General features: G+C 41.5%; 1 protein-coding gene and 1 long non-coding RNA gene across 2 annotated transcripts in view; one reads left to right on the forward strand and one right to left on the reverse strand.

Annotated features, from left to right (window-relative positions):
* The window catches only part of LOC146072320 (uncharacterized), a 153,394-nt gene that overhangs the window by 79,358 nt on the left and 46,791 nt on the right, over positions 1 to 27,245 (forward strand). The window lies entirely within an intron of this gene.
* TLX3 (T cell leukemia homeobox 3) overlaps positions 24,447 to 27,245 on the reverse strand; it is a 5,350-nt gene continuing 2,551 nt past the window's right edge. The window contains exon 3 of the mRNA XM_083179618.1: positions 24,447 to 25,478. Within this exon, the coding sequence (XP_083035744.1) occupies positions 25,268 to 25,478 (211 nt within the window). The 3' untranslated portion in view covers positions 24,447 to 25,267. The remainder of the gene's footprint in view (positions 25,479 to 27,245) is intronic.

Consider the following 27,245-nt stretch of genomic DNA (forward strand, 5'->3'; position numbering starts at 1 on the left):
ACCTCACAGTCCTAGTGCTGCCTCTGATTAAAAACCCTCCTATCACTAAGCTGCTGCTGCTGTTCTCCATGGACCTGAGAAGCATGTAATGAGCTCCACCAATCAGAGCTCAGCACAAACTTCTCAGCCTCTGTCCTCTGGTGCAAAGTGTCATGGGACTTAGTCAACTCCCAGAAATGCACTGCACACTTGTGCAATCAGTGTGCCTTGGCTCCCGATGCTCAGCACCATAAATCATTGTCACATTGGCAGATAGGTGAAGCTGCAGCACTACCCCACCCATGCACAAAACATTTAGCTAAAAAAAAAAAACATAACTTAAACATTTTATTTTTAAAAAATACATGACAACCACAGGGGGCCCCTAGCTAGAGGGGGGCCCAGGGGCACTGACCCCTTGCGCCTCCATTATAATCCGGCCCTGTGTTGCACATCATGCTGGGAACTGGAGTTACCCAACACCTGGAGCCACATAACTACCACACCACTAATGTCGGATATCTCATTGGATGTACTGTTATGTCAATTATTCAAGGGGTGAGGCATGGCCACACTCAAAAAAACCACCAAGGGGAGCCTTGTTCCTGGAGAAGGACAGGACACACCTCATGGTCGGCCTGCAGTGATATGTTGCAACTAATGTTGATGTTGGATACACATATGTGGTTGTTGTGATTGTTTATGTGTAGAAATGTGTAGGTCAACATTAGACACATTATTTACTTACGGCTACTTGAGCCATCCTGGTTGCCGCTGGTTGGCTGTGCAGTGGTTGGGGGGGTCAGGAGCAAGGTGGATGGTCCTGGAGTTTGGCCCGAGGTAGTGGGTGTGAGTGGGGAGTGGAGAGGTTTGGGGGTGGGTGGTGGAGAGGTGTAGGGGGGTAGGAAATGGGGTGGGGAGGGGGGGGGTGGGGGTTGTGGAGGTGGTGGGGGTTGTGGAGGGGGTGGGGGTTGTGGAGGGGGTGGGGGTTGTGGAGGGGGAAGGGGATGGGGAAATGGTGTGGGTCCAAACTGCACCCAGTGTCTCCAGTGTTGGGGAGGGGGTGTGGGTTGGGGAGGGGGTTGTGGAGGGGGTGGGGGTTGTGGAGGGGGTGGGGGTTGTGGAGGGGGTGGGGGTTGTGGAGGGGGAAGGGGATGGGGAAATGGTGTGGGTCCAAACTGCACCCAGTGTCTCCTCTTCTTCCTCCTCCTCTTCTTCCTCCTCCTCTTCTTCCTCCTCCTCCTCTTCCTCCTCCTCCTCTTCCTCCTCCTCTTTCTTCTCCTCCTCCTCCTCCTCCTCTTCTTCCTCCTCCTCCTCTTCCTCCTCCAGGGCTGCCTGGTCCCGGGCTGCCTGGTCCCGGGCTGCCTGCTCCCGGGCTTCCATACGTGCCCTTGCCCGTGCTGAAATGTTCATGTTGATGGCATAGAAATCGAAGATTGGGTTTCATAAAAAAGGGGGAAAGAAAAATTCACATTAGTCATGCTCATAACCTTCAAAATTATCATTGCTGTGATATTTCAGACATTTATCATGCAAACTATTTGATATCCTACACCCAAAAACTGATCAACTACTTAAACCCCCCCCTATACACCCCCTATACACCCATATACACCCATATACCCCCCATATACACCCATATACACCCATATACACCCATATACACCCCCATACACCCATATACACCCATATACCCCCCATATACACCCATATACACCCATATACACCCATATACACCCATATACACCCCCATATACACCCCATATACCCCCCATATACCCCCCATATACACCCCCATATACACCCCCATACACCCATATACACCCATATACACCCATATACACCCCCATATACACCCCATATACCCCCCATATACCCCCATATACACCCCCCATATACACCCCCATACTCAGGAACATATTTATAAAAAGTACACAAAACATTGCTAAAAAACGCTGACATACTAGTAATCAAAACTTACATCGGGCAATATGGCGGCGAAGGCTGCTGAGAAGAACCGGCTGCCGCCGGCGCAGGTCTGACCAGCGCCGCTCAACCTGCCCCAGGCTTCTGCGGACGCCGGTCGTAGAGAAGATCAGGCGGCGGGCAGCAGTATACGCCCGCCGCTTGTCGGCATTGCTAACATATGGGCCCCTGGGCCCCAGGTGACGGTCCATAACGTCGACCAGGGCCAACAGCTCAGGGGTGGAAAATGGCCTAGCTCTGTTGGAAGTCATATTGGCAATGGCGCAGTTATTAATTGCAGGTACATATATCACTTTTGGTGCTTGCTGATTGGTGTAAAAAATTGTTTGTTTGGTATTAACTTTATTAATCCCTCTTACAGTAACAAACTGGATGCGAATAGAAACTTACGCGGACCGTTCCGATATACACACACCACAACCAACAGCATAAATTCAATGAAGAGAGAAGTACTGTATTTACAGTGTGCGGAAAATAATACACGCAACCCTCTACTTATAACTACGCTGCTTAAAGGGGGCACGATGCACCGATATGCATGGAGAGGAGTACTGTATATACAGTAGGCGCAAAATAATACACGCAACCCTCTACTTATAACTACGCTGCTTAAAGGGGGCACGATGCACCGATATGCATGGAGAGGAGTACTGTATATACAGTAGGCGGAAAATAATACACGCAACCCTCTACTTATAACTACGCTGCCTAAAGGGCCACAATGCAACATGTTGCTGTATGACAATTTCATACACATTACATATGTAAGGAAAGCATTATAACGTGATGTTTTGAAATGTGACTCACAAAGCATACACGAACTCCAACAGATACCAGCTGACAACACTCGTCATTGGAATGACAGGTGCCCACATTTCACGATGTAGCACAATGCTCCACAACCTGTGTATGTGCATATACAGGTGTTTGATCAGATGCGTTGAGACCTGCGTAATTTAAGCGGGAATTATCGGCGGGAAATATCGGCGTAAATTTGCATCTATATTGCGTGGAAAAATATACGCCCCCTTGTTCATGGCGGGAAATTAACATATAAATATTCAGTCAGATGCAGGCCACAATTGCTGCAAACATGTCTGACTCTGACGATTCAGCAGCAGAGGACGCTCTGCAGAGAGCTACAGCACAATCCCTGCTTGATGCACTGAACAAGAGGGAACAGGAGCGGAGAAGGAGGGCCCAAGAGAGGAGTAGCCTGCAAGATCAAGCGGGCCCCTCAGTAACAGGCCCTGGTGAACCTCCACCAGCTCCACAAGGGCCAAGCAACCAGCCAGAACAAGAGGTTGCATCTCTCCAAACAGGTGTGACCCAGCAGGTGCATGGTGAGAGAACTGGGGCCACCAGAAAACATGCTGCAACATCTAGGGTGATGACTGAGCAGGATACCACCACCAGAAAGAGAAACCCTGCATTTGTAGAGGCCGAAATGCGAATTCTAGTGCCCAGGGCACGCGAATGGATTGAATTGGCAACCAGGAAGCCGGGTGCCAGTGCAAGGAGAAACCTTTGGGACAAGATCACAGAGGAAGTGAACCAGGTGGCACCAGTGGTCAGAACTTGGGACGCGGTGAAGAAAAGGTTAGTGTGTTTGTCAGGGCAATTTTTCAGCAGTCTCCAGCAGGAACTGAGGCCCTTATTCTAGTTCACTCTTTCTGGCCAAATATTTCTTAGATGGACAAAACCATGTGCACTGCAGGTGAGGCAGGTGTTACTTGTGCAGAGATAATCAGATTTGGGTGGGGTTTTACACCTGCCTCACCTGCAGTGCACATGGTTTTGTCCATCAAAGAAATATTTGGGCAGAAAGAGTGAACTAGAATAAGGGCCTCAGTTCCTGCTGGAGACTGCTGAAAAATTGCCCTGGTCTTTGTCCCCCTGATAATGTCATATGTGTGTACATATGTTACATGTATGTTTTGAGACTAATAGAAAGGTGTGTTTGTAGATAGTGCTACACTTCAATGTCACATGTGAACACAACCATGTCTAATAACCCACATTGATATATGAAACATGCACCATTGGTGTGATGTGAGGTTATGGGCACAGTTCTGCTCATGTGAAGTATGTGATGGGACAAGAGAAAGTGTGTTTTTGAAAGAGTTGTTGTAACATGTTCCATATGATGCTACTGAAACAAGAATGAGCAAACTGTGCACATGTAGCTGGTGAGAAACTACACATCCCAGTATGCCATTCCATAGTTAAATTACTCCATAATAACCACATTGTCAAGCTATGGTGGAATGTGTAGTTTCACACCAGGTGGAGGTGCCTAATTTGGCCATGGATGATGTCATTTCTGCATAGTGATGTATGTATGTGCATTTAGTGGCATGATGAATGAGATGAGACACTGAAATGCCTCCTAATTGAGACATGAATGTGTGTGTGTGGGACACATATGGCAAAAAAACATAAGATCACCCACACTAGGAAATGTCACGTAGCTAGGGGTACCACCTAGTCCCTTTAATTCCGGACACATATTAATTACACAGGTTCTGTGGCTGGCTGACTTCAAGACTCCACTTCACCTAATTTTAAACTGCCACAGAACCTGTGTAAGTAACATGTGTCCGGAATTAAAGGGACTAGGTGGTAACCCTACACGTAGCACAGTGGTGCACATATCTCATGGTGATATTTGTATTTTTAAACTTGTAGGTGGACTGACTTCAAAAGTGCACTGAAGAGGAAGATGACTGACCGGTACAACCACAGCATGTCCACCGGGAGAGGTCCTATGCCTGACCATTTGGAGTATACCCCCCTGGAGCTGGACTCCTGTGACGTGATCGATGTGGGGGAGATCAGGGGGATCTCCAATATGGACAGTGAGCTCCCGGCGGAGGTCTTTGCTGCTGCTTTTGATGGTAAGTCACAGTAATGCATTGTATTTAGAAAGATATTTTTTATTGCGTATGTGATGGTGACATTGTTTTCAATTCTTATCCTAGCAGAAGCAGAAAGCCAGGATGTACCGGCAGCATCTTCCTCTGCAGAGCCACAGGTGGAGCAAGTGGTCCAGCCTCCACCAAGACGTCGCCCCCAGCCCCAGCCACAGGAGACATGGAATGAGAGCCTGTTGGTGACGCTGGACAGGATCGAGCAGCAAGGGGTGGATGCTGCGATCCGTCAGCAGCAGGTGGCGGATTTTCTGGCAGAGTGGAAGGCCACAAACCAGCTGCAGGTTGAGGCCTTGAACCGCATTAATGAAACTCTGGCGGCTGGCATGCTAAGCATTGGGCAACACCTCAGCCGCCAGAATGAACTTCTTGCGGAGCAGCTGTCCACCGCCAGGTCCCTAAGGGACAATCCCCCATCTGCTGCCCCACCCCAAGCTGCTCCCCAACCTTCCACCTCGGCTGACCCTCCTGTGTCGACTAGGGGAAGACGCCGAAAGCCAGCTGAGCCAAAGGCCCCTGTCCCCAAGGCCCCATCTAAAAGGGGCAAAAAAGGGCCCAAATGAGACCTGGTTCACTTCCTCTGTGGTTGGAGGCCAAAGGTTTTAATTGCACTGGACATCCGCTTCCTGAGTTGGCCATCGATCCATTTGCGTGCCATGGGCATGAAAGTTCGTATTTTGACCTCTACAAATGCAGGATTTTTTTTTTTGGTGGTGTGTATCTTGCTTAGTATTCACCCTGGTTGTTGCAGTATGTATTCTGGTGTCCCCATTTCTTTCACCATTGCATTTGCAGGGTAACACATGTTTGGAGATATGCAACCTCTTGTTCTGGCTGTTTTCTTATTTGTGTGTCTATTTTATTTGTTTATTTGATTTCTCACATTAAAGTGTCAAGCTGTGATGCTGAACAGCAAATACATTTATTTTACAAATTAAATCTAAATTGTGGTATGTGTCATTTCTTGTGTGAAACAAATACTAGATTTATGTGTACTTACTGACCAGGGTATTTTTGAACATTTGTTGAAGTGTGGTCGAAGTTTCCCATGTGTAACCCTCTCCATGGCCATTCCCATGTTCCTATCCAACTTTTCCCTGCTAATTAGTTTGTGTCAGCACATGTGCAGAGCAACTTAATAGGTGAGAAAGCAGTTTGTGTGCAGGTGAGGTAGCTCCTACAGTAGTAGGTAAAAGCAGGTCCAGAACAATGCTTTCCTCATGGAGTGGGTGAGGCAGACAAACAAGGGTGAAAAGGTACATTTGTGTAGGAATGCATATGTGTCCTCCCTAAAAAAAGATGTGTGAATGGGCCAAACATGATAAATTAGCTTGTGAACAAACATGCATAACTTTTTAAATATATATGATTTGACAGTGTCATAAGCAGATGTAGGAATCCTTTGTTAGAGAGATGAGAGTGCAATAATGTGATTGGTGGCATCTTACATCCAGAGTGTAGTCAAATCCAAATCATAGCAGATGAGATAGTGGTACAGGTCATTATTTTGGGTACTATACAAAGATTGTGTGCAAAATAGTGGTCATGGGCTTAAAACATTGCTGAAACATCCTTTGTAGGTGTTAGATGTGGTTTATGTTATTGTATCCTAAATACAAAACCTATGTTAGTATTAGAGTGAACGTGTTGACACATGTCGACTTGTGTAGATTGAGTGTGCTACTGCGTAAAGTCTATGAAAGCAGGTAGTGAATGTGTCTAACTGTTTAGCAAATACCTACCTTAGCGTATAAAAAGATTCTTACCTTAAATTAAACAAACCTTTAAATGTGGAGAAGTATAGAAACATTAGCTTCCAATGTGTTTGCGTGCTGTATGTGTGGCTTGCAGGCAGTGAAATCATGGTTTGGACTTAATAGACTGCAGCATTGCTTATTACATTCAGGTGTATGTGTTTGAGTAGTAATCAGCGTTAATTAGCCAACTCAGGCGCACGCTGGCATGCGGTATCTGTAGGGGTGGTTTGAGCTGGCGGTTGGCGGCCGCCTGTTTGGTGTCCGAAATGAACGGTGCCTTAGTCGATCGTGAGGTAGTAGCACCGCTCATTTTTGGTGCACACCCCCGTGTACGCCCATATTTACGCCCATTTTCCCTCATTATTTCGGCCGCTCCCATCAACACGCCCCTATGCCGCCCCATTACCCGTACACTCGCGTACAGGTTTTTTCGCACGTTGAGAGCCCGGCCGTAAGCGTTGTGGAGTGTTCGCGCCGGCGCATTAGCGTATCTGCACATGCGCAGATCATGAAAAACCCCGGGACGTACGCGTACGGCCCGGCCGCTCAAACCAGAATAAGGCCCTATGTGTATAACCAACACTACTACTGTAGACCTGTATAAGTGGCACTTCTTCTGTAGACATTTTGTGTTTTAGGGGCACTACTGTGGGCATTGTGTGTATAAGCAGCACTACTACTGTGAGCATTATGTGTATAAGTGACACTAGGCATTATATGTATAAGGAGCACTACTAGACATTGTTTATAAGCGTCACTACAGTTAACATTGTGTATAAATTTCACTACAGTGTGGTGTAATGTGTATATGGGGTACTACTGTGTGTTGTAATGTGAATAAGAGGCACTACTGTATGACAATGTGAATAAGAAACATTACTGAAAGACATAATGTGGATAAAAGGGGCTACTGTGTGTCACTTTTCTGATATACACCTTTTGTCCTTTTATTAATTATGGTAGAGAGGGCGCAAATTTATAGTTTGCAGATAGGCGCCAAACACCCTAGCACCGGCCCTGAGAGAGCTGCTTACTAAACTTAATAACAAGCATTACCTAACCGTTCTGCATTGTACTGATATGTACTAATAGGAGGAGGACCTTTTATTCAAACAGTAGATAGAACCGAATACTCTGAAAGTGCGGGAGGTTGCCGGCTCCTGTTGGCTGTTCTACGTGCCTCGGCTGCAGTGCGGACTTCATCACAAACTGGATTACTTTCAGTTCTCTGGAGGTCTTTTTATTTCAGTTCATGAGGTTCAGTGGCAGATTTTACCTACTTGCTGCAGTCACCCAACGCAACATTAGCGCACCAGATGCAGTCCGTGAGACCGAACTGGCTTCAGTGTGACTGTCAGTGAAGTGACTGTCAATGGAGGTGTTTTCTCTCTTCGGGCCAGCCAGTATGGGCTGTGATAAGCAGAGAGCTCTAATTTACCAAAAAAAGATAAATAAGAGAGCGCAATATAGGTACCAATATTTAATAATTCATTCATATATATTAATACAAATTCAACAATCATAAAATTGCATATTTTAAAACATATACATTAAAAAACATAATATTTAGGCAGATCAATGGTAACCATGCAGGGTGAGTGTAAATTGGATAGGGCCACAAGAACTCAGTCCAATGGCACTAATATTTAATGTAGAGTTACAATTACACAGAGTCCTGCTCCAGGTGTAAATAGTATTTTGTAATCCACAGGGTGTTTTTATCACAGGACCCTTCAGGGTCAGTTGCAGTTTTAAGATGTAAATATACTTCTCAGTCCATAGACACCTCAGTGTCTAATGTTGTTAATCCTTAGACTGATAAAGATGCGCATACGAATCTGCACACTCCAGCAGACAGTAAACGTTATAGATGTTATGTCTATATATCCACGGAGACACCCTGTGGATTACAAAATACTATTTACACCTGGAGCAGGACTCTGTGTAATTGTAACTCTACATTAAATATTAGTGCCATTGGACTGAGTTCTTGTGGCCCTATCCAATTTACACTCACCCTGCATGGTTACCATTGATCTGCCTAAATATTATGTTTTTTAATGTATATGTTTTAAAATATGCAATTTTATGATTGTTGAATTTTTATTAATATATATGAATGAATTATTAAATATTGGTACCTATATTGCGCTCTCTTATTTATCTTTTTTTGGTAAATTAGAGTTGTTTTGTTCTTTGGGGTACACAGAAGTCCCCAATTGAGAGCTGCAAAAACACATATTGGAGTGTCAAATATTTAGATTAATTATTCTGTAGTAACAGAACAGTTTGCGCCCGATTTTTTGACCACTTCTTTGCATACTTTGGAGTGTGGGTGGACTGTGTGTCTAAATACATCACACAGGTGCACTAAACACATCCTCGGTTTTGCCACTAAGTGATCAAATCCATTTGTCTTGTTATTTCTTTTTTCTGTGTTTATTGGGCTGCATAGGTGTTTGCAATGGCAAGTTTTATTAGTACAAGCGAGAGGAACTTAAGAAGGGATAAGTTGTTTAACGATCCAGCCAATGATTTGTTGGCAAATGATGTTGTTAACCCACTTGATATGAAACAACTGTTTAATAGATTGGAGCTTTTGTTAAAAACCGAAACAAGACACTGGTTGGACAAAATGCTCTTGTCTAAATACCAAAAAGAAAAAATCATACCCAGAGGGTTAAGGATTTTTAAATCATGCTCATTTAAAGAGGATTCAGAGCTAACTGAGGCCTGGAATGGGGCTCTTGATAAGTGTTCCTTCTCATTAATTGATCTATTGATTGCATATAGGGATAAAAAAGTCAAGGAACTAGCGAAAGAAATTGAAAATATACAGGAGTTGTTGAAACCATATGAAGTAAGGACAGATTTCAGAGATTATGATTACAGACTCACACAAAAAATCAGTGAATATGAAAAAACCCTGATAAATAGTAAAAATACCAAACTCTATAGAGATAGTAATGATTATAAGACCAATCAAGTGAGAACTTACAATAGGAGAGGGAGAGACTATTCACAAAACAGAGGGAGAGATTATACACAAAACAGGAATGGAACTAATTACGTACGTAATAGATCTAAAAGTAACAGCTGGAAGAATGCTAGAAATCCCAATTTCACCCCAGTAGATCAGAGACAGGAGAGGAATATATTACATAGGAACCAACAAAACTATAAGAAAAAAGGGGACTATCACTATCAAAATAGAGTAGAGGTTCCTGTAGAAAGATCCACGATTATACAGGAAGGTGCAAGACCAAAAACCCAATTAATAAGAGAATCAATGAAAGCAACCTCACCTACTTTTTTAGAGAGAGGTCTTTATCCAATATGGAAAACTCAGAATCGCTTCGACTTACTAAGACAACCATCACCCAAAAGAAAAGACAGAGAGGATGTAGAGGAGGATCAAAGGAAAGAACCAAAAAATACAAGAATAGAATGAGGAATAGTGGAATCTACAATTTATCACACAGGGAGTTGACAGAGAGTGAAAAGTCAGTGATTTCAAAGGGTCTCAAATTCGCACCTGCGAGAGATCCAGATCTTTTTGATCTGTTTGTAGAATTGAATCGCTACACAAGAGATCTTTGCAGACAAAGATATTTTCAAAATAAACAACTGAAACAAAATGATATCATGGGGTCTCCAATTGTTCTAGACCAAAGTGATCTATTGGCAGTTAATATACTGGAAAGTTTGGAAAACGAAAGTGGTCAGAATTATAATTCATCCATTCCAGTGTATGATCTGACAAGAAAAGATAGGACACTACTAAAGAAAAAATCGGAATTTTATCCGATTCAGTATAAAAGTGGGTGCATTGAGGCCTTTTATTCTGTGACATTACAGGATTTTAATACTTTGTGCTCTAAAATTCAAAAATCAAAAAAATCAAAGAAATTTGATAACCTACATCCCAATGAGAGGAGAGCCCTTAAAAGTCTGCAGAAAGATGAATCCATAATAATCAAAGGGGCCGATAAGGGCGGTGGTACAATTATCCAAAATAAGACCGACTATGTGACTGAGGCCTATCGCCAGTTAAATAATTCTAAATTCTATAAAAAACTAAGCAAGGACCCCACTAATGAATATTGTGACCAATTAAAGGTTCTCCTGTTAAAGGCAGTGGATGATGGTGCAATAACCAAGAAGGAATTTTCTTTTTTGTTTAATGCACACCCTATTATACCTACCTACTATCATTTACCTAAAATTCACAAATCACTTTCTTCACCCCCTGGTCGTCCAATTATTTCTGGTGTTGGGTCACTCACCACTTCACTCTCCGCTTTTGTTGACACTTTTCTTCAATCTCATGTGCATTCACTCAGGTCCTACATCAAGGATACAACACACTTCCTGACCACTATCCAAAGGTGTGATTGGCAGGAGGAGTATCTACTTATGACTTGTGACGTTGAGTCCTTGTATACTAATATACCACATCTACAGGGCATCCAAGCTCTCCAATCCTTTTTGGCTATGGATGAGGACCTGAGTGAATGCAGGAGAAAATTTGTCCTTGATTCAGTTGCTTTCATTCTTTTACACAATTATTTCACTTTTAATGGTGAATTCTTTTTACAGATCCTTGGTACCGCCATGGGCACCAAGTTCGCCCCGAGCTTTGCAAACCTCTATATGGGTTTGTTTGAAGAACAGTATATATGGAATGGTCCATTCGGGGCGAGCTTGGTGTCCTATGGTAGGTACATAGATGATATGTTTTTTGTTTGGCACGGGGGGCACGAAAAAGCACTTCAGTTTATAGATTATCTTAACACTAACACGTTTGGTTTAAATTTTACACACACCATTAGTCACAATTATATTACTTTCTTGGATATTGCTTTAAGCATCCAAAATAATAAAATTATAACCTCAACCTTTGTTAAAGAGGTAGACTGCAACAATTATTTAAATTATAAAAGTTGTCACCACCGCCCTTGGATAAACAATATACCAAAGAGCCAACTTTTAAGACTGAAAAGGAATTGTTCAGACCCCCTCACCTTTTCAGATCAAGCTAACAATTTTTTTTTTTTCAAATAGTTTTTATTGAAGAACTGTGCAATACAAATCCAAGACATAACTGTAATATACAGTTTGTGCAAATGTCGACTTTGTAATCATTATACAGAAAATGAAAACAAAAAAGGTTAATAAAATTTTTCCAATAATTAGTAACTTGTTGACTAATTCTTATTGCAACATAGCTGATACTCTTTATAATAGGTCATGTCATACATTTCCCTGAACAAAATTATATTAAATGAGCACTTAGATACACATTCCAGTAAGTAACTGAGAGTTTCTGTCAAAAGGGTGGTGCATTGTTTTGCAAAAGCATTAGGTTGTACCAGTTCGTTAGTTGGACGGCCTTTCTAAGGTTTGTTTTAGTGGGTTCTGGCAGGGATTTCACGAATGGCAGCCAAATTGCAAAAAAATTTTTTGCCTTTGCATCTTTATTGAGTGACATCTCTAGCCAGTCCATCTGGAAAAGGTACGAAACTCGGGGTAGTAACAAAGTTATAGATAACGTGCTGGACTGTATCCATTGTGATAAAATGGTTTTACGTGTCGCCGCAGCTATTTTTGCTAAGAATATTCTTTGCCCTGCTGATTGGCGAATCGTGTTAGGGGTCGGGTATATGTCCCATAATGCCCACTCAGGGGTGGCTGTGAATGCGATGTTATAGTGTGAATTAACATAGTTACATACTGTGTCCCAGAAGGCCTTTACCTCTGGACAACTCCACATACAGTGCAGTATATCTGCATCTGGGGCCTTACATTTAAAACAGCAAGAATCTTCAGCAGTACCCATTAGTAGCATTCGTTTTGGAGTGTAGTATGCCCTATGTAGCAATTTGTACTGCATTTCCATATAAGAAGCTGATATCATTGTTTTGTTCAATCTTACAAATGCAGATAAAAGAGAAGGTAAGGATATACTGGGCATGTCCACGGTCCACTTTGCCATACCAGAGTCTAAGGTGTCTATGTCAATACGTCTCTTTATGTGTAGGTATAGTAGGGAGGTGTTACATGGCCTATTCTGAGCATGTTTGATCATGATATCCATGCCTGAAGACATGTCGGCTACCGGAATCCTTTTAATCTGACTGGACATATGGCTTTTCAGTTGATAATACACATACACGGGCATATTCACATCTGGGTAATTATCACAGAGCTGTTGATAAGACAATATGGAATAATTTCCATCGCCCATGGCATGGTACAATAGTCGAAGACCCTTTGCTTCACAGTGCCTGATCAATCCGTTATTTTGTATTATCTGCCCCCTAGTGTCGATATTGTAATGAATCGAATTAAATAACGTATCATGCGTGGATAATTTAAGTCTAGAGCGTGCCATCCGCCATGCTTTACATGTCGTAGTTATCAATAAATTCCCTGCTACTTCTGGGGGATAGGTCGTTGGCCTCATATGAAGGATGCTTGGCAATGGTACATTCGGGCATGTGGCCTGCTCAAGCGCTGTGTTAGCATAATAGTTTGTGGAGTGTATCCAATCAATCGCGTATCTGAAATTAGCCGCTAACATATAGCTCTTGATGCACGGCAGATTGACACCTCCCAGCGTTGCGTGTTGTGACAATTTAAACATGGAAATCCTGGGTTTCTTCCCATCCCATATAAATTTGCTAAGTGCTGCATTTATAATGCGTAGGTCAGTTTCAGATATTAAAAGTGGGAGCATCTGGATGGCATACAGTATTCGTGGGAAGGAGATCATTTTGATCATGTGACATCGTCCCAGATAGGACAGAGGCAGGGATCTCCATGATCGAAGATCTGCCAACAGTTTTGCTATTAGTGGTGGATAGTTGACTACGTATAGTTGGGTCGGATCTACCGGTATTGTAAGGCCCAAGTATGTTAAAGAGCCATTCGCCCATATAAATGGGAACCCGGCATGCCATCCAGTTGTAGCCCCCCTGTGCAGTGCCAAGGCTTTGGTTTTTAATTTATTTATCATAAAACCTGATATGTCTTCAAATTCCTTTAACGTATTTAGGAAGCCAGGAAACGCTTCCTGTGGGTTAGTGAAATAAAGCAACAAGTCATCGGCATACGCCGAGACCTTTAACTCCGTCCCTCCATAACATATTCCATGCCAGTCCCCCTGCAGGTGGAATAATCTTATCAATGGATCAATGGCCAAGTCAAACAGTAAGGGGGAGAGGGGGCATCCCTGTCTGGTGCCACGAGTCAGTGCAAAGCTGGAGGTGTTTAGGCCATTTATAGTGAGGATTGCTGTAGGACTATCATAGAGTCTGCGGAAAAGAGTAATGAATCCTACCCCAAATTGTTGAGTGTGTAACACCCGTAAAAGGTGAGACCAAGATACCCTATCAAAAGCCTTATCGGCGTCGCAACTCACCAACAGGGATTTTCCATTTTTCACTGACAGGGACTTGGTAATGGCGGCTACCACTTGTCTAATATTATGCACAGAGGACCTGCCTTTCACAAAGCCTGTCTGAGATGGATGAAGTAATTTCGGCAATACTACCTGTAGTCTATGGGCTATTATGGTAGTTAGTATTTTTAGGTCTTGGTTTAGCAGGGAAATTGGACGGTAGGAGCTAACCAAATTAGGATCCTTGCCTGGTTTTGGTAGTATTATGATCCTAGCATGGTTGAAATCAAGAGGGGAAGCATTACCAGCAAGGATGGAGTTATACAGAGACAGTAAATGCAATTTGAGGTGTGGCAGTAATATTTTGTAATAGTCTGCCCCTAGTCCGTCTGGTCCCGGTGATTTCCCTTTAGGGAGGCCTTTTATAGCTAGTTCTAATTCAGACTCCGTTATGGGCGTAGTTAAAGCTTCTCTTTCTGATTGGGTTAACGTGGGAAGTGCAGCTCTCCTAAGGAACTCCATTCCCAATGCTGGGTTGTCAGGAGGGGAGGAATAAAGGTCTGTGTAATAACTTAGAAAGGAGTCGGCAATGTCTGCCGTGGTAGTGCGTTGTTCCTGGTCTACGATTATCCTATTTACATGAGGGTGTGGGCGTTGCCCACGGGCAATGGAGGCTAACAATTTGCCAGATTTATTTCCCCACCTAAAGTACCGTTGTTTTTGAAAATCTATGGAAAACTGCGCCTTTTCTGTGCACAAGGTATCATATAATGCTTTAGTTTCTAGGTAGCATTGTCTAGAAGTTGGGGTATCATTTCCGAGCATGGCTGCATAGGAGTCTGAGACCGCCTTACTTAGTTCTAGAAACCGAGAATTCAGCTTTTTCTTTTTGGTCGCGGTGTGTGCGATTACATGCCCACGCAAGACAGGTTTTGATGCGGCCCAAAATAAGTTAATATTGTCTATATGTTGGAAATTATCATCAACATAATTCAGAAAATGCTGTTTTAGTTCTAGCTGAAAGTCTGGGGAATCTGCTAGGTAGGATGGAAACCTCCAATTATAGGAATGTTGCAGGGGAACGGGCAGTGCTAGCTCGAACCATGTGGGAGCATGGTCCGAGACCAGTATGGATTCAATTTTGGCTCTTTTGACCCTGTTGAGTAAGTTCGTGGGGAGAAGCCAATAATCAATCCTCGATGAGGTGTGATGAGGGTGGGAGAAAAATGTGTAATCCCTCTCAACCGGGTTCATGTGACGCCATGGATCCGAAAGGCCTAAAGAGCTCATCAGTAAGCCCAGGGCAGGAGGTGGCATCAAGCTAACAATTTAATTCTATCCTTTGTGGACCAGGGATATCCCCTAGATATTTTGGTTAGAGCTTTGGATGAGGTTAATAAAATAGAAAGAGAATCCCTGCTATTAAAAACTAACAAAGAACCTGTAAATAAACTGACAGATGAATCTACCAACGAACTTAAAAATAAGCCTTTGTTTATATCCAAATTCAACTCCCACTCTAATGAAATTAAGAAAATCTTGAATAAAAATTATAGGATTCTAAAAACCGACAAACATCTAGCACCGATTCTTGAAGAAAAACCTAGGATCATTTTTAAAAAGAATCAGAATCTAAAAAATGCCCTAGCACCTAGCCACTTTAAATCATTAGAAGTTGAATCCACTAAGCACTCTCAAATTGTTGGTTGCCACAAATGTGGTAGAAACAAATGTATCACGTGTAAATTCTTGATAAATAAGAGCACACAATTTAGGTCCTCATCGAACCAGTCAATATTTCAGATAAAAAGTTTTTTGAACTGTGCTTCAACATACGTGATATATTTAATAACCTGTGTTTGCGGCCTACAGTATGTGGGTCGAACCACCCGTACCCTGAATGTTAGGTTCCTTGAACATAGAAGAAACGTTATAAATCAAGTGCAATCACACAGTATTTCAAGACACGTGAAACATGAACATCAGGGTAATGTAGAAGTCCTAAAAATACAGGCTATTGAGGGGATCCCAGTCTCCAAAAGAGGTGGGGATCGCTTCTCCACGCTATGTAAACGAGAGGCTTTCTGGATCTTTGCATTGGGCTCGCTGACCCCCCTTGGTCTCAACGAATCCATTGAACTGAATGAACTTGGAATGTGCTGATATTACCTTATAGGCGAATAAGAAATATGACTGGTGAAAAATGGATGAAAACTGCTGTTGACAAAAATATTAATAAAAATAAATATAAAAATAATAAAAAACACAAAAAATTTAAAAAATAAAAATAGTTATACAGATAGGGTTATAGATTGGATTCATGACTCGGGCATCTGTGGGTCATCTCGGTTTGGGAACTATTTTTGTGATATAATTAGTCCCTTAATCCTCCTTCCCCCTCTCCTTCTTCTTTCCTTTTCTCTTTTTTGCGCAAGGGGATATTGCCTAAACTATAATGTATAGTATTTGGTGATTTTATAGTCTTGATAAACAAAACAAAAGATAAAGTGGATTAAAATGAGATTACATGTGGTTGTATGTGAATAATCCCTTGGTTAAAGCACTTAAAATTATCTGTCCTCTCCCTATACATTTGGTTATTTACTTATTAAAAAGAACTCCCCACCGGTTAAGGTGGTTAGATGAGGGATTTGAACCAGGGACCCAGTGATGTATGAGACTGTTGCACTATGAGGTGTGCCACAGAGCACAACCTGATTGATATGAGCATTCCGTGTGTATTAGTAGCTCATTGACATCTCTCTAAAAATTTGATCTCTGTATATTTGTGTCCTCTTTTATATACAATTTGTTTCTTTTTCCTCTTTATATGATTTTGACATAATGTGTCCCACTCTATAAATATAAATATTGCTATGAATGTATTTAGAGACTTGCCATTGCAAACAAGTAGACATAAATGTGTTTTTTTACTGGTGTAATACAGACAAAGGCTCTGATTGATTGCTAATAGCTGTCACATGCGTGTGATAATTAACTGGCCAGAATGATTGGCCAGTTGACCTTTAAAAAAGGACCTCCATGCCCTTATGGGTTAAAACCTTCTGAGGAAACTGCCAGAGAGCAAGGCAGAGAAACGCGTCAAGGCATCTGTGGACAGATCAGTGTACCTGCAGGGTTGGTCAAGAGGTGTTCCCCGCCTGGAGCATCAGGTGTATTCCACAGAGCGGACCCCAAACGGCAGGAGAAGCCGCAGCACCCATCTCGGACTGCAACTTGTAAAACAGCGCTGTGTTTTGGGAACTGATTCCCTGAGAGGTGCGGGCAGACAGCTGATAACGGAGACACGGTCTGAGAAACGAGCACGCTCACAGCCGTGCGCTTCATCACTACAGACGGCAACATCAAACTTAAGCTCCCGACCGAGGTCTGGTAAGAGCCGGTAGTCTTTTCCTAAAAGCCACACTGTATTGCCACTGTGTCTCCGTGGATATATAGACATTACATCTATAACGTTTACTGTCTGCTGGAGTGTGCAGATTCGTATGCGCATCTTTATCAGTCTAAGGATTAACAACATTAGACACTGAGGTGTCTATGGACTGAGAAGTATATTTACATCTTAAAACTGCAACTGACCCTGAAGGGTCCTGTGATAAAAACACCCTGTGGATTACAAAATACTATTTACACCTGGAGCAGGACTCTGTGTAATTGTAACTCTACATTAAATATTAGTGCCATTGGACTGAGTTCTTGTGGCCCTATCCAATTTACACTCACCCTGCATGGTTACCATTGATCTGCCTAAATATTATGTTTTTTAATGTATATGTTTTAAAATATGCAATTTTATGATTGTTGAATTTGTATTAATATATATGAATGAATTATTAAATATTGGTACCTATATTGCGCTCTCTTATTTATCTTTTTTTGGTAAATTAGAGTTGTTTTGTTCTTTGGGGTACACAGAAGTCCCCAATTGAGAGCTGCAAAAACACATATTGGAGTGTCAAATATTTAGATTAATTATTCTGTAGTAACAGAACAGTTTGCGCCCGATTTTTTGACCACTTCTTTGCATACTTTGGAGTGTGGGTGGACTGTGTGTCTAAATACATCACACAGGTGCACTAAACACATCCTCGGTTTTGCCACTAAGTGATCAAATCCATTTGTCTTATAAGCAGAGAGCTGCCTTGCCGGGCAGTGCTAGAGTCCACATGAGTTTTTCACCATTTTATTTCATAAAATTTTTTACCTTTTCATACATAACCAGCCCCGCGGGCTATGATTGGGGGAGTAAAGTGTGCCAAGCGCAGTGCAGCATCTTGCCCGAAAATGGCAAGCAAAGCCAGCAATGTGAGGCCACCCAGTACACTAATTGGGGTTCCGTGTTCTACAATATAAAAATTGACACCAAAAAACATTATAAACTCATGTCAACATTTACATTTAAATATTGACCTTCATCCATGTTGACATTCTGCATATCGACCTTTCATGGTCGACGTAGACACTGTTGACCCTATGAACCAAACCCCATTAGGTTCGCCTGTTTTGTCTATATTGTGTCATGTGTTGTATGTACAGTATATATATTATTATACTTGTATAGGTCAAATTATATAAATGAATAGTAAACACACACACAGGTTGTAGTTGTCAGTGGCTAAAATAAGTACTAACACAATGATGATTTCAATTACAAGTACATATTAATTCATCTGCGATGTGCACCCATCATGGTATATTATGTACCCCAATATAGGTACTTTTCCTGCACTGCTCTATTATCCAGAGAAAACTTTAAATTTTGGTGGTCAAGAGGTGCCGCCAATGCGACCGTCCCGGTCAGAGGCATAACTCTGGGAGGCAATGGAGTCATCTGCCACCAGGATTCTGCTCTCAAGGGGGCACCTCTACTCCCCTCCCAGTTTGAATCAGTTAATTGACTCCTCCTCCTGACATCATTTTTGCAAGTGTCACACACTTGACATGATCAAGTCACATGATCTGTCTTACTAGAGACAGAAACCTTACTGTTTGAGCTATTTGGGGGGCACCAATATTTATCTTGCCTCTGGGCAATTGGGACGGTGGTGTTCCAAAAGCAACTGGCAGAAATTTCCTGCAATTAAATACGCTGCTTAATGTCTAAGGGGTTATTCCCGTTCACTTGCAAAGGCAAATTCACTCTCAGATGGACAAAACCAAATGAGCTGCAGGTTTTGATTGGTAGATTTGTCTTTACAGTCAGTGACTGTTGGAGAAAATAAAAATATTATATTTTAAAATCTAAATAAAAGTATATATATTTTTTTTATTATCCAGCAAGAAGGAGCATACATATATTGATTTTACAATAAGTATTGTTTTACAGACCTAATTCATGTTTGTACAAATTGGCTAATGTTCCAGCTACAGAGCAATTATTGAAAGACTGCTCATGTGATGCGTTTGCAAGGCACATGTGCAGAGCCACTTTTAGGCATACACTGGGTACACAGCTGAGTAGGGCACCAAATAGAGGAATGATTCTTGGCTCAGCAGCTATGCACCCAGCGACATGCTACCTTGTAGGCCACTGAATAGTTCCTGCCCGGCCCTGAGGATGCGTACAGCACCAGGAAGTGTTACACTGGCGCCTGTGTCCAGCACCGCACTACACTGCCAGCAGCGCACTACACTGCACAGTAAAGGAACGCAATCGCAAACTATGGTTACATTTTAATACCCTAGTTAATATGAATTAAAAAAATAGTTTCCCTGCTCCTACGAAATAAAATACTTGATTGTCTGTTCCCATGATTGAAATGACACCATCCCTGTCTATGATAAATTTAACATTTTGGGCCTCTATTTTTTTTTAAATGAAAAGTGCCCCCCGGTAAAAGATAATGCCCCTACTTCTATGATTAAAAAAAAGTGGTGCCCAATCATGGTAATTAAAAACGTGGTACCCCCGTAATGTCTGAAATCTGTATACGGTCTAGTTCCATAAATCATATGGAAAACGGAAAAAACAACTGATTCCAACACACTATTTCAGACTAGCAAACTATAGGAACTTATTGAGGCTCCGCCTGTATGGCTATTAACTATAATCAGGAGAACCCTCTTATCTTGTCCACGTCAGAGGTGCCCAGTGCCACCAGGACCCAGTGCTGTTTTGCCTTGAGCCCAGGGCCGGTGCTAGGCACCGGAGCGCCCCAGGCGAGGGGAGGGGGGCACCCCGGCGCTCAGTCACTTACCCACTCCAGAGGGGCCGTATGCCGGGTCCAGCGATTCGGCGCACAGCGCCGGGACGTCCCGGGGGGGGGGGCTTGCAGTGTGTTGTGGCGCTGGCCGCAGCGCCTCTCTCCACAGAGAGGAAAGGGGGGGGGGGGTCCGGCGCCGTGACATTCCAGGGGGGGGGGGCTTGCCGTACGATGCGGCACTGGCTGCCGTGACTATCCCCAGGGAGGGGAGGGGGATGTCCGGTGCCGTGATGTCCCGGGGGGGGGGGCTTGGCGGGTGATGCGGGTTGCCGCGATGCTCCCCAGGGATGGGGGAGGGGGCGGCGATGTGGAGCGGGGGGAGGGGGACCAGCTCCAAACCAGCTCCAGCGGCCGGCGCCCTAGGCAAATGCCTAAGGCTGCCTAGTGGTGGCGCCGGCCCTGCTTGAGCCTGTCAGCCTGTCTAGGTCTGGGACGCCAGAACAAATGGTGGAGGAACAGCATGATGCTGGGCATCACTGTCCTGGAAGCAAATGTGCTATCTGGTAGAACTGGACAAGCTTTACCATGCAAACATGTAACTAGGTGTTTAAAAAATGCCACATATTACATGCATATTACACTCTCAAAGCCAGCCAAATCCCCCCCCCCCCCCACAGTGTGTTTCTTTATTTCATTAATTGCATAATTGTGATTTAGTGTATGCAAAATATTTAATTTTATAGAAATGTAAACATGATAATTGACCACAAAGTGTATAAGTCCACTAAAAAGGGAATGCGGTTACCGGGTAAACAATGTCAAGGACAACAGTCCCTAGGTAGACTACTAGGTTGACACCTTGATATGGTTGACATACCCAAGGTCGATATTGACAAAAGGTTGATGCAAGCTTATGGTTTTTTTTCATACTTTACTATCCAGGTGGGTATAAGGTGGGAATATAATAATGTGCTGAGCCCAAAGCATGGTGGGCGCAGCGAGCCAAGCAAGGGGAAGCAGCACACTTATATGTCGTCCATATTGTCATATGTCGACATAGACACTAATAAAGTAAAAAAAGTAAGTACTTGTGTAATATCTGGGCGCCCGATTTTGTCATTGTATTACATCGCATCGCATCGCATGCAATATAGTGGCATACAATTCATGCAATGCGATTTTTCATTGTAAAGACCAGATTTTTAATTGTATAGTCACCCATGGGTGATTTCATACCCCCACTATCCAACTACGCATGGAGTTGATATTATATAGTGTGGCGAGCGCAGCGAGCCACCGAGCCCGAAGCGCGGCGAGCGCAGCCAGAATACATGTAAAGTAATCCGCGTCCCCTCGCGGGGCTCGCTGCGCTCGCTGCACTTTGGGCTCGGTGGCTCGCTGAGCTCGCCGCACTATATAAAATCAACTCCATGCGTAGTTGGATAGTGGGGGTATGAAATCACCCATGGGTGACTATACAATTAAAAATCTGGTCTTTACGATGAAAAATCGCATCGCATGAATTGTATGCCACTATATTGCATGCGATGCGATGCGATGTAATACAATGACAAAATCCATGGCTGACTATACAATTGGGTCTTTACAATGAAAAATCGCATCGCATCGCATGCCTTAAGTAGTGGCATGCGATGAAAAAATCGGGCGCCCAGATAATACAGAAGTACCAAAAAGTAAATTCAGGTCGACCATGTCTATGTGGACCATAAGCTTGTGTTGACCTTTTGTCAATGTTGACCATGGGTATGCCGACTATTCCAAGTTGCCAACCTAGTCACTGTCGACCATTAGTGTTCGAGCTAGTGACCGTCGACCTAGATATTGTCTAATATTTATACCTTAACCATTAAAAAGATATAATAATATAATTCAATAAATATAAAAAAAAAACACATGGGGATAGTAGCCTGTGAAATATAGCATTGCAGCCTCATTTTGAAGATAATTTTAATGCCAATTATTAATTAAAAATAAAACTAAATTAGGTATACCATTTACACACACTCTACATATAAAGTAGCAAATGGATACATTAGGCACAGCAGAATGTATTATGATTTGTAATGTCCCTGATGACATCCTTAGACTAATGTTAGATCTTTATTTAATAAAGAACTATGGGGTATATTTACTAAGATGGGAGTTCTATTTCAGATGGGATGTTGCTATCGGCAACCAATCAGAATCTGCTTCTTATTTATTTACCACCTTCTAGAAAATAATAGATAGAAACTAATTGTTTGATCATAGCAACAGCCCATCTGAGTAAATAAACCCCTATGTCAGGCATGTCACAACTATGGCCCTCCAGCTGTTTTGAAACTACAAGTCCCATCATGCCTTGCCACAGTTTTGCTATTAGGGAATGCTAAAACTACGGCAAGGAATGCTGGGATGTGTAGTTTCACAACAGCTGAAGGCCCACCATTTGGACATGCCTGCCCTATGCCTTTACAGGGGTGAAATATCGTTTGTTGTCTAACTTATTTATTTTTTTAAGTCATAGACCAGACTAAAATGGGATAGAAATAAATGGGAACAGAACTCGTATGACACGCCAACCTTACTCATGCAAACATACATGTTCTCTATTTAAAGAAAGTGTTTATTTACACATATCAGTAATATAAAGTACTTTCACATATCAACTCATGTAAATTCCGAGAGTTAAAGGCACTTACTCAGTAAGTGGCTAAATGCTCATAGATATTACGTCTGGTTGTGGAAGATTTGGAAGATATTAAACAGCTTTTTTTATGTTAAGTTGAACAGGAATTATAAAAAAAAAAGAAAAAAAAAGATTTTTATTATTCTATGAAAATAAATATATTGAACAAATTTTGCGTTTGTGACATTATTTCTCAAGCAAAAAAAAGTGTGTCATTTATCAAACATTGTTGCAAAATTCTTATGACAAAAAAGTATCCTTATTAAACCTTTTATTCACTTTCTTATTCCTCCAATCAATACAAAATAGTTACAACCAATGCAACATAAATATTTAAGAATATATTTATATAATTTATATTTAGATTTAATGGGCTATTACTACATGAATAAATTAAAAATATCATAAAATATTTACAAGACATTGGTGGAAGCAGATTTTTATATTAGACTGCTGTCCTTTTACCTATAATAAACATGAGATGCACCATGCCAGCATAATTAGTGGCCTTTCTGGGGGTCACGTTGAGCTGAACGCAATTTGCGCTTAAACTGTAAATGTAAATTGCACCCCCCCCAAAAAAAAATGCAATTTGCGAGCCATAATTCGCTGGCAAAATCACAAGATAGGGTCAGCTCTTCATTGGTAGTGTATGTGCCATTTTACCATAATTTCGGAACTTGTGCCAGGGTCCAGCACCAGCAAGATTCCAGTCTCCTGACATGTGCATCTGTGTGCCAGTCACAGTGCCCATATTGTTATTGTGCCAAGCTTACACGCCCCTTTCCTACCACCAATCAACCTCTTCAAATGTAAGAAGTTGCAGACAGGGCCAGATAAAGAGGCTAATATTCCAGGGCCTATACTAAGAAGGGGAGGAGCTATAACCAGTGCTGTGAGGGTGTGGCCAGTGCCCTATTGGCCTGTAAGCTCCCTATACACTATCAGCCGCACTGACTAAATGCATAAAAAAAGATAGTTGCAGACTTTTATGAGATATTTAGAGATACAATTGTATTAGTTATGATTTGTGTCCGACTGTGCGGCCTGCTGGCAGCTGGTCATCCTCAGACTGTCATGAATATAGGCCTATTGTTATGTTGGCGGCCTGGAGCTGGAGCTTTATACGCTACATTGTTCATTTGGCCCTGGCTGCTAACAGCTGGATGCACAAAATGTGGCTCCCTGTTCATATGGCAGCGAATTGAAATTGTGCTTCGTATGTATGGGCAGAATTAAATGCACACTTTATTATAGCAAAACGCACTTTGCACCCAACTCATCCAGGACATGCCAGATACTTCATATTAACCCAAAACAAATACTTGTCTATGTGTGTGTGTGCGTGCGTGTGTGTGTATATCTATCTATCTATCTATCTATCTATCTATCTCTATAGATCTATATCTATAGAATATATATATATATTCTATAGATATAGATCTAGACACTCAAATGCACATATATGTGTGCAAACGCAAACAAAGTGCAAGAATGAAAGAGTGATTGTGTTGATGTATGTATGTATGTATGTATGTATGTAAGTATGTACCTATGTACTGTATGTATGTATGTATGTATAGATATGAGTATACATTGGGCATAGATGCCGCTATTATAATTGCAATGGCTGTTTATAACTCTGGTCCTTTTCTAGTAGATGTCATATATTACCTGGATTTCCTATGTCCAATACAATACTTTCCCACTCACGTTCTTGGAATCTTCCTTTGCTCACCGTTATTACCCAATAGACATCGGTGACTTATAAATGTTAAATGCAAGACATATAAAGTCCCTGACCTAAGGCATTCAATAGCTGCATACACAAAGGAATCATATGCTTTGTTTTGTTTATGGAAAGTGTTATCTCTGCTTCAACCAGGACATTTGCAACATTCAAATACATGTTTGAGGGTATTATTACATTATAACCCATATAATGCCCAACTTGTCTTTACAGCTTTTCTTTTGTTTCCGTTTAAGAAATAATAATAGTTGGTTTCTTAAAACCAAAATAAATATACAAATAATAAATAAATAAATTAAAGGGGTGTAGATGTGTGTCTTCGAATGTATGGTGCTTGTGATCAAAATACCAATCAATTCAGCTGGAATCTCCCTTTAAATGGCCCGTTATCCGTAGGCTGGCCATGGTAGAAGAAAATAATGCTGACCCGCTTCTAGTCCTTTCTGCGAATTGGCACCACGCTCAGATTTGAACACTTTGAATAGAAGTCAGCATGGAAAGTGCGTTGCCATCTCCACTTCCAGACAAGCCTGGTTGTGATGGGTCCAACCAGCCCAGTCTTCTTCTGCCTCAGAGGAAATAGTTTCCATAAATTGTCTAATAAAAGCGTTCAGACTAAAGAGGTAACTTGGCTCATTTTGGAGGCCTCCTCCTCCCAGGGCTGCAGGTTTTGTAGAGCAAATAAAGAAGAGTTGTGCAAACAGAGAGGGTCTGGCTGGATGGAGTCACTCAGCGACTTCTGGAAGGCGTCGTGTTGCAGCTGGAGCATTAGTCTGTTCGCCTGTTGCCTCTCAGCCTCCCTCTCCTCAGCTGTCTGTCTCCTGCAAGGAAGCACATTTCATCTCAGATCAGCAGCTAAAGAAACCTGGGGCTGAATAGGCATCACAGCATCCCCTGGTCCTGATCACAGGAGGACATCCAAACAGAGGGCAGGGGAAGCATTGATTCTATAGGGTCTGATCTACACAGGCAACCCCCCCCCCCCATATATATATATATATATATATATATATATATATATATATTGATAGATAGGTCTCTCTCTCTCTCTCTATATATATATACATACACCCCATATGCCTGGTGAATTTCTAAATAAATGCCAGGTGGATATCTAATCTCACTGTTAAGATTCTGTCCATAATCCGCTTGCACTATTAAAATTATTTTTTTTTAATTATTATTTTATGTATTAATTCCAAAATATATTATGAAATGTGCTGTCACTGTATATATATATATATATATATATATATATATATATATATATATATATATATATATATATATATATATATATATATATATATATATATATATATATATATATATATATATATATATATATATATATATATATATATATATATACAGCATGGATGGTGTAATGGTTAGCATTACTGCCTTACAGCACTGAGGTCATGGGTTCGATCCCCACCATGGCTCTAACTGTGCGGAGTTTGTACATTCTCCCCGTGCATGCGTGGGTTTACTCCGGGTACTCCGGTTGCTTCCCACAATCCAAAAATATACAGGTAAAGTTAATTGGTTACCAACAAATATTAACCCTAGAATGTCTGTATGTGCTTGTACATGTGGTAGGGAACATAGATTGTAAGCTCCACTGGGGCAGGGACTGATGTGAATGTTCAAATATTCTCTGTAAAGCGCTGCAGAATATGTGTGCGCTATATAAGAAACTGATAATAAATAAATAAATAATAAATATATATATATATTCCCAATTCTAATAGCAAAAGGAATACACAGAATGCAATGTCATTTAAATATGTCTTAGTTATGATGATTTCGGCATTGTCATATATCCACTTAGCAAAACCAGTCACTAGCTTATAATACTGTGTTAAATAAACAATTCCATCTTCGCTATAATCAGCGTTTAGGCTATTGTATATAGTACATGGGGATGGAAGGGGTTGTCTCACACACATGAGGGGAACGCTCCTGTAGTTATATAACTCGGTTTAGAAAACAAAGTATCGAAAATTATTAAATGTAACCAATTAGTATTATTTCAGATCACATAAAAACTCTAAATATATGAATAATACTACTTATAATAATAATAATAATAATAATAATAACAACAACAATAATAAATAATAATCCTAAATTGTGAATAGTCGGCATTGTCTGCATTGTTGCCTTCCCTACAGTAAGTAAATGTACGGATTATATGACTGGACTAATAGTTGTATATATATATATATATATATATATATATATATATATATATATATATATATATATATATATATATATATATATATATATACTTATTTCCTCCGTGCACTGAGAGAGGGAGGGAAATACAGAAGAAGAAAGAAGATAATGAAGACAGAAAAGAGCTGAGGATGACAACTGAGCATCATCGTAATGTCTGTATTATTTCAAGAAGAATATTGCGTCACAAGACGTTCTACAGTATATCTAATGCTAATTCCCAATCTGCATGTGACAGTACAATATCGGCAAAATACGTGTTGGGGAAAAGTTACAATGTACAAATAGGAGGAATTGTTTTATGTCTTCAGTGTGATCTCATAAGTGAAATAGTTAACAGTGTT

This window comes from Crinia signifera, chromosome 4 (assembly GCF_055691185.1).
Source record: "Crinia signifera chromosome 4, ASM5569118v1, whole genome shotgun sequence".
NCBI classification, from domain to species: domain Eukaryota; kingdom Metazoa; phylum Chordata; class Amphibia; order Anura; family Myobatrachidae; genus Crinia; species Crinia signifera.